Below are 12,173 nucleotides of genomic sequence, written 5' to 3' on the forward strand. Positions count from 1 at the left end.
ACCAGTCAACATTTGTACATCCTGTTCTCATTTTCAACTTAAAGGCTTGGGATTCTGAACGTGAAAGTGTTAGACAACACAGCGCGACAGTTAACGAACTATTGCACAATCACAGTGAAGCCATGAATTTATTGTGGAATTTCAAATGTTACTCGGTTATTGTGGTAGCGTGGGGAATATGTGGGCTCCCTCTTAAAGCTGTGTGCTATTATTTTGAAAGCCAAATCATATAACATCCCACGGTATTTTGCCTCGCTTTGGTTGGCTTAACAATGCAGGGTTTGCCTCGTCTGTGTCGGGCGCATGCGCATTCGCGATCAGCTGTCAAAACAGTCTGCAGAAATCTATTGGTTGCTTAATGATAATTTATTTCCCCTCTTCTCACAATCGGTGTGTGTGTGTGTGTGTGTGTGTGTGTGTGTGTGTGTGTGTGTGTGTGTGTGTGTGTGTGTGCGCGCGCGCCTGTGTGAGGAGGCAGATGACCTCATAAATGATGTATCAATGTGTTCCCATACAGGATCTGCAGCAGGAGAACCTCTGACCTTACATCTCATTGCCTCCACGTCTCTCAGTTAGACACACCTCCTGGGGGATGCGACCTGGGGGTGGGGGTGTTAAAGCAAGGAAGTATGGAGGATGCTGCTGATAGGACAGGGTCATGGAGAGGAGAGGGGGAGAAAGATGAAGTGAGATGTGCACTGCCTTAATAGAACTCGTAACTCAAAAGGGCCTTGAACATCTCCCTTTGTGATTAAAATCAGAAGAGGAAACTCTGATTAGATATTGAAAGATGAGTATCTGTTGGTGGCATAAATGGAGGTGTGGAAGGGTGTGAGGTCTGTGAGGACAGAGGCTCATTTTGATTCAGTTCATTGCATTATCTGGGTCATTGCCTCCTCCTCCTCTCGGTGTCGCTCTTTGGTATTCCTTCCCCTCCTCCATCCTGTTGTCCTTTCCCCTCCTTTGTTTTTTATTGATCACTACATAAAGCTTCCCATTAAAAGGAAACCCTAGAGGAGAACAAGATGAAAAAAGGAGTGAGAAAAGAAGAAGAAGAAGAAGAGAAGGTGAGACATAACAGAAAAAGAGGACACTTGATCAGTGGAGTGCCAACTGGCAAGGAGTGGACAGTAAAAAATCAAAAGTAAGAGGAAAAACAGTGAAGCTTTCAAAAGCCATAACAGAGAGAGTGAAAGGTGAACTGGTATTATTCTTAGATAATATGCAGTGACGATGTCATATATATATAGAAAAGATGTCATATGACGTATGACGTACAACGATTTCATATAGTAGAGTGACATAATGCATCCTCCCCCTCCTTGGCACAGCACAGGTTAACATCTGGATGCACACGTGCAACAACACCCCGTTTAAAGTCTCTGTGAATGAATCTATTTAGTTCCAATATGGCAGTAATAAATGTTTGTGTGAATTTCCATATAAATTCCACGTCAAGGCTCCAATAACACAAAAGGATGAGTTCTCGGAGCATTAATGTGGAATCTCAAAGTCAAAGAGAGGGCATAGGAGAGAGAGAGAGAGAGAGAGAGAGAGAGAGAGAGAGAGAGAGAGAGAGAGAGAGAGAGAGAGAGAGAGAGAGAGAGAGAGAAGAGAAGAGAAGAGAAGAGAAGAGAAGAGAAGAGAAGAGAAGAGAAGAGAAGAGAGGGAAGAGAGGGAAGAGAGGGAAGAGAGGGAAGAGAGAGAGGGAGAGAGAGAGAGAGAGAGAGAGAGAGAGAGAGAGAGAGAGAGAGAGCAGACAATGTAGAGAGACTGACAGAGACTGAGCAAGACCGCGAGTGGGAGCGAAAACAAGATTAGGATTAGAGTTGAGAATGATTCTACTTCAGGGATTTAACATTAAGCCTAAAACAATATGACTCAAAACAATCCTCCCTGTGATTAAATCTCTGCTTGCCACAAGGGATTTGATCACACACACCAACCTGCATGCGTGTATGTTTGAGTGTCTGTCAGAGAGAGGAGGTTGCTCTATAACACCAAATGTCTTGATTATTAATTTACAATTGCCATGTCTCATGTCGGATGGTCGATGATGATCTATTGATCCACAGATACAATGAATTGTCCATTCATTTACTTGCTCATTCTGTACACCTACAACACATCACAACAGAACTGTAAATGAGTCCTGTGCTCACTCTTAATGTTTAATATTTTATTTCGGTCACCCGTTGAGTCCACACCCTGATACCCACACTCATCTCTTCCCTCAACAGAGCTCCAGTCCACCTAGTGGTCAATTTCTGTTAAGACAACAGAAGCTGATTCAAACAATATGGCACTGACTGATAACAACAGGAGATGTGACCCCATAAAAATCACCTCTACACACTAACAATGCAGCCCCTTTGATTTTATGGACCTGCAGTTACGTGGGTCATTGGAAATCAACAGTCACAATAACATTTCTTTATAAAGTGTCGTTTTATGAAAACTTTAGGCAATCCTCAAACAGAAGCAAAGTCAAGTGCCACGAGAAAGACATGAATCTCAAAGTTTCTGCTCAATTTGCCATTGGTTTAGGTGAAACATGCATACGTCTGAGTTGGGATTAGGTTATTATTTTGCAAGTTAAGGTTTGGCTGAGATGTTTGGCTGAGATGCAGTGCAGAACGGTTTAACTGTCCAGGCCCTCTCTCTGATTTCCCCCTCTTTCTGTATAAAAATGATCCCAAAACATCCTATAATTGTATCTGCAATGTCATGTAAAATGTTTGCTTCAATAAAAACAAATAGCAAAATAAAATCAACTGTCCAGGCTTTGAAGGTAGATCGAGATGAGAGGATACTTTATACAGTATATCATTGCCATAATTCAGTACTGAGAGAAACACTGATTCAATTATACGTCTTCTGGCAAACATTGTGTAACATAACTTAAAAGAAAGACAGGTTTTCTGCATAGCCTCTTAACAGCTTGGACATAGAAGGCAAGCTTTTCATCAGTCTGGATCTCAAGATATGTTATATTTATGAATATAACATAATAAATCACAGCAATGTCTTTGTGAATAACGTCTATTTGGTCCTTTCAACATTTAAAACTAATTAGTTCCAATCAAGTGTTTTTGCAGGGGGTATAAAGACAGGTGTATAACATCTGCACTACGGTACAAACAGTGGATCATAAGAAGGAAGCATTTGGTGATGAAACATTACCATTCATCTAAACTGTAAGAAGCAGCAGACATAGTGCAGAGCCCAAGGGAACATCTGTTTTGAAGTTCACAAACAACCATCGAACATTTCCCATGTAAAAGGACGAGAGCCAATGGGAGCGATGAAACAACTGCTGGGTGACGTGGCTGCGCACAATCAAAGATAACTTTTTTCGAAGCAGGATGATGATTCCTTACTATCAAATACTTAACTTAAGTCAACAGAAAGGGTGGCACAGTGTTTCTCAATATCTTATATTAATATTATGTGATTTACCATTAATAAAGCACCAGAAATCATGTCATCTTGTGCTGAGCCCTGAACCCAGATTGAATAATTGAGTTAAACAGAATATCTGGATTAGTTTTTTGTCCAGATCAAATAAAAAGCAACGAACCAGCTTGTTTAATTTTATATTGTATATTTATGTTGAGAAAGCATTTGACATGGCAGTGAGCAGACAGTTATGGGACATTATGGAGATCGTTTTCTATATACAGGTTATTTACTAATTGTTATTCTTATTATTTTTATTTTTATATATAACAGGAGCGAAGAGAAGCAGAGTTAAAAAGAGAGAGAGAGAGATAAAAGGAGAACTGAAACCCTGAAGAGAAATAAGCAATGTAAAGTTTGAGTAAATTAAAACAGTAGGGTGACTAACAGGGCGACAGCAGAAAGCCACCGCCGTCAAAGGTTGTGTAGTGTGGGAGCAGAGCCCTGGATGACATCAGGGTTGTTGGTTCGATGATCTCGTAGCAACCGTTTTGACAGGATGATGTCAAACAACAGCGGAAGGCAGCTATAGATCACAGCCTTGAAGTAATTTTAGTCGCAGTATTTTCATCCGATAAACGTAAATGAAACAGCAGTAACACAATTTCCCCAGAAGATGGCGACATAAGAATATATATCCGCTACCCAGTATCTCAGGTTACTCGGTATCTATAGCAGCACCGATTTGTTTGGCTAACACAGCTCCACTTGTGACAGACACAGAGGGCGTTAAAGCAGTCGGTTAAAAGTGGTTTTTAACACGGAAAAAGGTAAAGGCAAAGAATACAATGGCTTATTTTTCTTCTCTTCTGTGTTCCATTTTGCTAGGCTACGTGAAAACTAGGAACATGTTAGTTTTAGTTTAGCTCCAACCCACTCTAGACTTGTAGAAGGTAGACAATGAAGAAGACAACACTTTAAAATGAATTGCACACTTCAGTGGAGAATACCTGGTGTTTGATGCATAAAGTGGTACATGTCATGCAGTGAAATGGCTTTAAATGCTGTGGCTTTTCTATCTTGCTGTCATTTAATCTCCATGAATTGCATCCACTTATTCATTATGGTTGATAGAACGATAGATTTACATACATTTATCCACCTTTCTTCCTGTCTCTAGTCTTTCAGTAATTGTACAACTAGAGGTAGAGAACAATGTCTATGGACGAACAAAACCTTGACCAGGCCGCTGGGCCAAACCTGATGAGTATTGAGAGAAAGCGGAACCACTCGGAACTCTTCATAGAAGAGAGCAAGAGGTTAATCATGGAATGTGAGAAGGCATCCAAACGCATGCAGCATAACGCCGACAAGAGACTTGGTAAGAAAGTGAAACACAAAAAGTCAGATTGTGTTCGGGAGTTACTTCTATGCTTCAGTTGTGCATCTTAACTTTGATCTTTTTATGATGCTCAGATCAGCGGGTCAGAGACATACGGTTTCTGAAGAAGGAATTGGAGATAAAGCTGGAGGAGATCATTTTGGAGATTGAGAGCCTCATAGTATTGAGTAACAGAGTGGAGAAAGCTCTGGAGGCCTGCCAAGAGCCCCTGAGAGTCACCATGGTTTGTCTAGAGGAAAGGTGAGTTAAGAAAGCAGGACACTAAAGAGCCATAAGAACCACATGCACTAGATGTTTCTACACGTGTACACTCACTGAGCCTCATATTCTTCACATCACTAATCTCTTCCACTCAGATGATTATGTATTACCTCAGGATTAGACTTTCAGACATATGGCTAAACTCACATTGATGTATGCCAATGTCAATCTTATTATGGTGTTTACATAATGTTGCCTTAGTTGAAATATACTGTACTCAAAGTGCTTACAATGTACTGACTGTGAGGTAGGTTAAAGATTACATCCATGCATTCATACAATAGGTGCCAAAAGGGGACAAAAATCATGAATAATGGAGTGAGGGAAGGGATTGATAAATAAAATGTTGACAGGTAAGCAAGTGAAGGTGTTTTGTTAGAAACCATTAATAGATGAGCAAACACCCCAACTATTTGTGTGGCTGCAGAAAGAAACGTTCCCATCGTGAGAAGCAGCATGATGAGGTGTACGGAGAGCTGCTGATGGAGAAGGAGGGGATAGAGAGAACGGCTGCTCTGCTGCACAAACTAATAGAGCAAATCGGTGAACAGATAAGGTAAGAGAGAGAAATTGTGTACAAAATGTCTTCATGTATGTTTACCTAGTTTCACGTAGGGGCGCTATTAACTCATCCTAACTACTAGAGGACAAACTATAGTCCAGTACTGCACTATATTGTAGTGCAGTTGGAATTCAGAAAAATCCCACATCCAGATTGTAGATACTGAGTAGAGACCTGAATGTTATTAATACTGTGCAATTAAAACTGGCAGGGTTGTTTCTGTGTGTTACTGTCTACTAGACTAAACCGATCAGCCAAGTACCACATAGAGAAGGATCTGAAAGAGAAGTTTGAGGCTCAAGGCATCGATGACTGCTGTGCTTTAATGACCAGGCATTCCCTCAACAACCACCAAATGGCTTCAGAAAACGCCGGTCCTCTTAAAAGGTGAACTATGATGTTGCGGGCTCAAAAAACACATCACGACATAATGCAAATCTAAGCATTGCCGATGTTTGTCCAGTAGGGGTCAGTCATGATTGAATTGAATTGTTAATCTCGCTTTAGGTATGATAATGAGCTTCATGGGGCAAGATCATTGTCATCAGAAACATTGATACTCATCAAATCAAATGAACCAGGATAATTAATGGAAAATGAATTATTGGAGCTGTGCAGGAACTGTTAGTTGTCCTCTTTACTAGAATCTCATTAAATCTCTTATGACAGAATGGCAGTGACACCAAAGGAGTGGGAGAACATCTCAGACATCAACCTAACCAAAGCAGAGGAGCAGAAGGCCAACACTTTGTCCCTAAAAGCGCTTGTTGAATCGGTCCTCGACCAGACAGCTTCTGACATGCAGTTCCAGTTCCACGCCACAGTGACAGCCTTTGCTGTTAATATCCGGGAGATCAAAGATGCCAAGAATAAGATGGAGGATCATCTCAGCAGGGTATGATATAACATTATATGCTTTGAGAGTAAGGTAGGAATAAGAAAAACAACATAACACCCTCACTCTTTGTGTGTGTGTGTGTGTGTGTGTGTGTGTGTGTGTGTGTGTGTGTGTGTGTGTGTGTGTGTGTGTGTGTGTGTGTGTGTGTGTGTGTGTGTGTGTGTGTGTGTGTGGTTTCACTAGTGCGTGTGTAAATGTAACATGGGTTTTGTCTTACCCAGCACTTCACATCCTTTCCTTGATACACACATTGAGGTGGTTTATGAAGGATCCACCTGTGAGTAGTTTTGAAGTTTCCACTTTTAATCAGTGTTTCCTCTGAATAGATTATGACAGAATGCAACTGCCAGCAGAGGAACATGGACGAACTCCTACAAGCTATTAGAGAAAAAGAGAATTTTCTGAGTGTAGCTGAGGCCCGGCTGTCTCTGCGTAGCCAGCGACCAGGCAAAGAACAGTGCCATGACCCAGCACAGGCCATGCTCCTCGCCGAGGTCCAGGAACACACCTCTCAAATCAACAAGTAAGATCACTGATGTTCATTGGGAAAATGTGGAAAAATGTAACCAAATACAATCCAGTGTAAATTCAGCAAATGAGAAGCATGTGAATATAAAAATGCATATGTACATTTTAAAAACAATTTCCTCAGTCAATATATTCAGTTGAGTCTTCACATGACTGAGGAAAATACACAAATGAATTACATTTCTATTCTCTACTACTTTCAGTCACATAGTGTCTGATTTAATGCATGATGTTTATGTGACTGTTTCTGCAGAATGCGAACAGCAGTGGCCCAGTCAGAGGAAAAGCTGAGGATCCTAGTTTCCTGCCAGGTGGAGCTGAAGGAAAACATCAAGATCAAGGCCAACTCTCTCTACATTGATGAAGTCGTCTGCACCAACATCAGAAGGCCTGTGATCATACAGAACTTCTGAGGGAGGCAGTCTGTATGTGGACATATTTTATATACATCATTTTATCATTAGATATTTATTTAGGCAAAATTGGCCATGGACAGAATTAATAGGATCATCATCATTTGCTATTTACACCTTAAGTAATCCTAAATTTTATGTATGATTCATGCAGATTTCAATCAGCATCTACGTAATATTTGAGAAAAAGATTCTAATTTAAGTTTTAACAGGTATATACAGTAAATGTACTGGGCAAGAAAAAAAGCACTTGATTTCTGAGGAGTTTTAATATATTTTTCAAACTTGTAGAGGCCATTTATCTCTCATACAATACAGTATATAAACAGATGTCATGGAAATTGTTTCCAATTAAAGGAACAAGTCCTCCTTTATACTCATGGTTATACGTTGCTTATGTTTGCTTATATCTTTCTACACACATACACACAATCCTGCCTAAAGACACACCTCTTTTCAGTAGATTTCGAGTAGACTGCTAGATTGGCAGGAAGCAAAGTCTCCTACTTGCATGAGAGTGATTAGCCAACCCAAGTTTGGTTCAGGGCTCAGATAGATTCTGTCAGTGATAGTGTGAGTGTAGTCATGGGGCACATTAGCTGACTTTCTCCCTTCTTCCTTCCTTTAACATAAGCTGACTTTCTCTCTTCTTCCTTCCTTAACCAGCTCATCTTGTATCCCATGTCTGTATTGATCACCTCTCTGGCCCATGGACCCCACACTCAAGGGTGTGGGGTCCATGGGTCACCTGTTTTCAGCTCCGAAACTCCTGAACTGTCTCAGCGATAGCTTTCCCAGAGGGACAGCGGGGTGCTCCACCGTCAGGACTCTGCTGCTCCCCATGCCCCCCCCCCCCCCCTCACTTTCCCACCCTGCCATTCCTCTCATCCCCAACCAACCTCCCACCATCTGCTTTGCGAAGTTGTCTCCCCTCCTACAACATCATCAGTTTAACTAATAAACTAACTGCAACATCATCAGTTTAACTAACTATCTGCATGAACTGCTGCCCCAGGAGTGAAACTCCCGACAATTACCACTGCACTGTACTGTGCTTTAACATTCTGTGCTATTTCCTAATGCATGTATTTTTGTGTGTATTGCCTTGCATGTCTTGTTTTGTACCTCTGTATAATCCCACTGGAAGTTCCTACTGCACACCCAGCCATTCGTGGAGAGGGAATCTCTCCTGGAATTGCCTCTCCCAAGGTTTCTTCCTTTTTTCCTTATTCATTAAGGTTTTTTTGGGAGTTTTTCCTCGTCTTCCTAGAGAGCTTTGGGCTGGGTCGGGAATTGTCCTGATGAAGTGGGTCTGTAAAGCCCTTTGAGACATTGTATATGATATTGGGCTATACAAATAAATTGACTTGACTTGACTTCAGACTGAGAGATGACAGTATTGTTGTCATTCCACAGACTCATGGCCCCACTTGCTGTATGTTTATATGCACCTTGGTTATGTATGTCTTACTGTGTTTACTTATGTGTGCATTAGGCTTTAGTTATCACAAGTTTGGTCTCTATAATACTTTGCACCAAGTGAAAATCTAAGTATGGATAAATGATTAAGAATAAGCATCATGATATGAGAACATGGCTACTGTGATTATATAAATAACTTCAATAACAGGCTTCTAAATTGACTTATTTGCGATAATGCTAAGAATAATATTTCACTGTCAATGCTCTTTATGTCTATCATGCTAAAAAAATGGTTTTATTTGAATCATTATTGATTACTATGTGTTAAATGTTGCACTCCTAACATTTTGAGAACACATCCTCACTTGATACTTGATACGGTTTGCATTAATTGGCTTAAAAAAACGCCAAATAAAGTGTGTTTAAATTGTGATTTTTATTTGTTTAAATTGTGATGTTTATTGTATGCCTCCATGGCATAAAATATGAAATGTCAATTTAAGACATCAGTAGAACACATCTGTTACATGTACACACAATATTTCAATGATTATATGCTAATTGTATCAATTCAAGTCATGACATGCAGAATTTATCTTTATGCGCAATCATTATTTTTGTCAATTCTTCTCAAGCATAGAGGTGCAGTGGTTAGCTCCTCTTCTGGAATCAATTTAACCAAACAAACAACAATATATCCAACAAATAGCCCCCAGCTATATATATATATATACAACTCCCCACTGTTATACAGTATATAGATTTCTAATCAGCCTGTTGATGAGAATCCAAATGCATCAGTCAGTTACATGAAGCAAACAGTGTCACATGTCAATCTATGATGAGTTTAGCATTTTTGCTTTCTACAGACATGAAAACAAATGCAAAAACAGCATACATCGTACACACATACACTGTCCACTAGGATACTCCAGGGAAGCAACAGGTTTAAAGAAAAGTTATTTGTTAAATGTTGCTGCCAATGTCACTGTTCTCTCTTCTAGGGTCTGTTTGGGTTAAGTGCCCTTTGCATTGGGTCTGAATGTCTTAATATGAAAACTAAAGCACATCAGGTAAGTAACAGAAATATTTTTAACAGCAGTTGCAAAACATAGATCCAAATACACTCACAGAAACATGACTCTAACAGGATGCCTATGTCAGCTCAATTGAATTCGTGAGTAGAGAACAACTTCATAGCAGCTGCTTAATGGTCAACAATCGCTGATGAACATGAACCACCTTATGTCCACCAAGTGAGAACCCTACAATTTAAAAATACCACGAGTGGGGTTTGAACACACAAAGACATTTTTCCATTGGTTCTTATGACAAAAACCTTAAACATACAGCTTAAAAAACACATACATGATTACAGTATAACTGAAATGAACCAATTTCTTCACAATTCACCACTATGTTTGTTATGTCTTTTGCTTCAAAAAGGAAAATACCAGGAGTGGGACTTCAACACATCATCAATCATCAATGCACCAGTTTAAAAGTTTATTTGAGCTTTCCTGCTGATAAACAGACAGACAGAAAAACTGTTAAAGCAAGCTTGAATGACTTCTTGCAGATAAAATGGCAGAAGTTCAGAATTTATGTGGAAACTTTTAAGAACAGTCCCCAAGCAAAGATACATTTGCTGACTAAGTTTGAAGTTGGCCCTGCTTTTGTGGAAGCAAAAAACTTACGATTAATTACGATTAGTAGGATACATTATTTTGAAGGATTATGTCTTCAGTACAATGAATAAACTATACAACGCATTATGTACTAACCTTCAACAATAAATAAACAATAAAATATATCTATTATAACAAATGTCAGAAAATTGCACATACACAAACAAATACATGTAGATGCTTAAGATAATCACATTATACACATATGCTTATATGCATTATATTACTTTATTCTTACATTAATTATTAGATTTTACAACATTAATTGACATTTAAAAAAAGTACCATTATTAGATTTGAGGGGTGTAACCTATGTTCCTGAATATAGATATGATTATGCATCAATTCGCTGACAAACCCTGAGCAAAAATACTGCGCTGCTGGCCTTGCCTAGTCTGCCTACACAAGGGCAGGGATTCCAAAAAATTCATAGTTCTGGAGATCGTCTTGCCCCTTCTTAAGCAGTGCTCATATAACAGATATCAGTGTTTGTGACGGCTGGAAAAGGAACCTTTCATATTACAAAACCTTAAATACCTTTATCAATGCAAAATGTAAGGCCACAATTGTTCACTTTAAGGAAATATTTATAGTTGAAGAATGTGGGTTGAATATTTTCATAGTGACAATGAGATAAAAACATTTCTTGAACCATGGATAAAACAGGGCATAAATAATTGGGTTTAATGTGGAATTGAAGTAACCCAACCAAACAAACGCTTCAAAGATAGCAACCGGTGTACTAAAGCCTGTGTAGCCATCAATGATAGAATTAAAGAAAAAAGGCATCCAACAAAAGATGAAGGTACCAACCACAATACCCAGAGTCTTTGCTGCCTTGTGCTCCGACTGTTTAATTAATCCACCTCTACCCCTGTGTGTCACATCTTCAATTTTTTTCTTATGCTCTTTTGCCACAAGAAATATTTTACTGTACAGGCAAATCATCACTGAGCATGGAAAGAAAAAGAAACCAATACTGTCCAAGACTCCCCAGAGGGAGTTAAACAGAAGATTACAGCTGCCAACACAATATAGTGATTCTATATATTCCTCTAACCCTGCTACATTAGCCTTTGAGTACAATAAACCATAAGAGTAGACAGCAGCCAGTGCCCAGCTGGCACAGACCATAATCCAGGCCACTGACATAGTAATTTTCCTGGAATAATGCAGAGGGTTGCATATTGCTTCATGTCGATCCACAGCAATGCAAACTAGGTGGAAAATGGAGGCAGAGGTCAGAAACATGTCCAAACTGGAGTGAAGCAAACAAAAGGCATCTCCATAGAACCAACAACTTTCAACCGTCCGAACAGTACTGAAGGGCATCACAACAGCACCCACAAGTACATCAGCCAGAGCCAGAGACATAATCATTACATTGGTAGGATTATGAAGTTGTTTGAAATGAGCTATTGACACAATCACAACAGAGTTCCCTACAACAGTAACCAGCATGCCTAAACTAAACACCAAATAGAGAATGACACAGCTCCCTACAGTCAACTGTATCCTGATACAAGAGGCATTATAGCCTGGAAAACAGTACTGCTCTTCAGAAAGACTATTATTCATTGTTCACCTACAGACAGTCCTG

The 12,173-nt window shown here is 39.6% G+C and overlaps 2 protein-coding genes across 2 annotated transcripts; one reads left to right on the forward strand and one right to left on the reverse strand.

Moving 5' to 3' along the window:
- The first annotated feature begins 4,614 nt into the window (after positions 1-4,614).
- Positions 4,615-7,463, forward strand: tekt1 (tektin 1). Its single transcript, XM_076143604.1, has 8 exons — positions 4,615-4,780; positions 4,876-5,041; positions 5,490-5,618; positions 5,865-5,998; positions 6,068-6,077; positions 6,294-6,519; positions 6,849-7,045; positions 7,304-7,463. The coding sequence occupies exons 1-8, from the start codon at positions 4,615-4,617 to the stop codon at positions 7,461-7,463; spliced, it is 1,188 nt and encodes a 395-aa protein (XP_075999719.1).
- A 3,680-nt stretch (positions 7,464-11,143) lies between these two features.
- On the reverse strand, positions 11,144-12,151 carry LOC142992088 (trace amine-associated receptor 13c-like). Its single transcript, XM_076142383.1, has one exon. It carries the CDS (start codon positions 12,149-12,151, stop codon positions 11,144-11,146), a length of 1,008 nt encoding a protein of 335 aa, XP_075998498.1.
- Between the last annotated feature and the right edge of the window lie 22 nt (positions 12,152-12,173).

The sequence above is a fragment of the Genypterus blacodes genome, unplaced genomic scaffold (assembly GCF_046128005.1).
Source record: "Genypterus blacodes isolate CSIRO-AG114 ecotype Tasmania unplaced genomic scaffold, CSIRO-AGI_Gbla_v1 ptg000003l_1, whole genome shotgun sequence".
Lineage (NCBI taxonomy): Eukaryota > Metazoa > Chordata > Actinopteri > Ophidiiformes > Ophidiidae > Genypterus > Genypterus blacodes.

Bases quoted from the DNA above. Each gene is read 5' to 3' on its own strand.
- tekt1 (XM_076143604.1), top strand. From the start codon at position 4,615: ATGTCTATGGACGAACAAAACCTTGACCAGGCCGCTGGGCCAAACCTG. The intron at 4,781-4,875 runs GTAAGAAAGTGA...TATGATGCTCAG, and splicing joins TAACGCCGACAAGAGACTTG to ATCAGCGGGTCAGAGACATA. The intron at 6,520-6,848 runs GTATGATATAAC...TCCTCTGAATAG, and splicing joins TGGAGGATCATCTCAGCAGG to ATTATGACAGAATGCAACTG.
- LOC142992088 (XM_076142383.1), bottom strand. From the start codon at position 12,151: ATGAATAATAGTCTTTCTGAAGAGCAGTACTGTTTTCCAGGCTATAAT.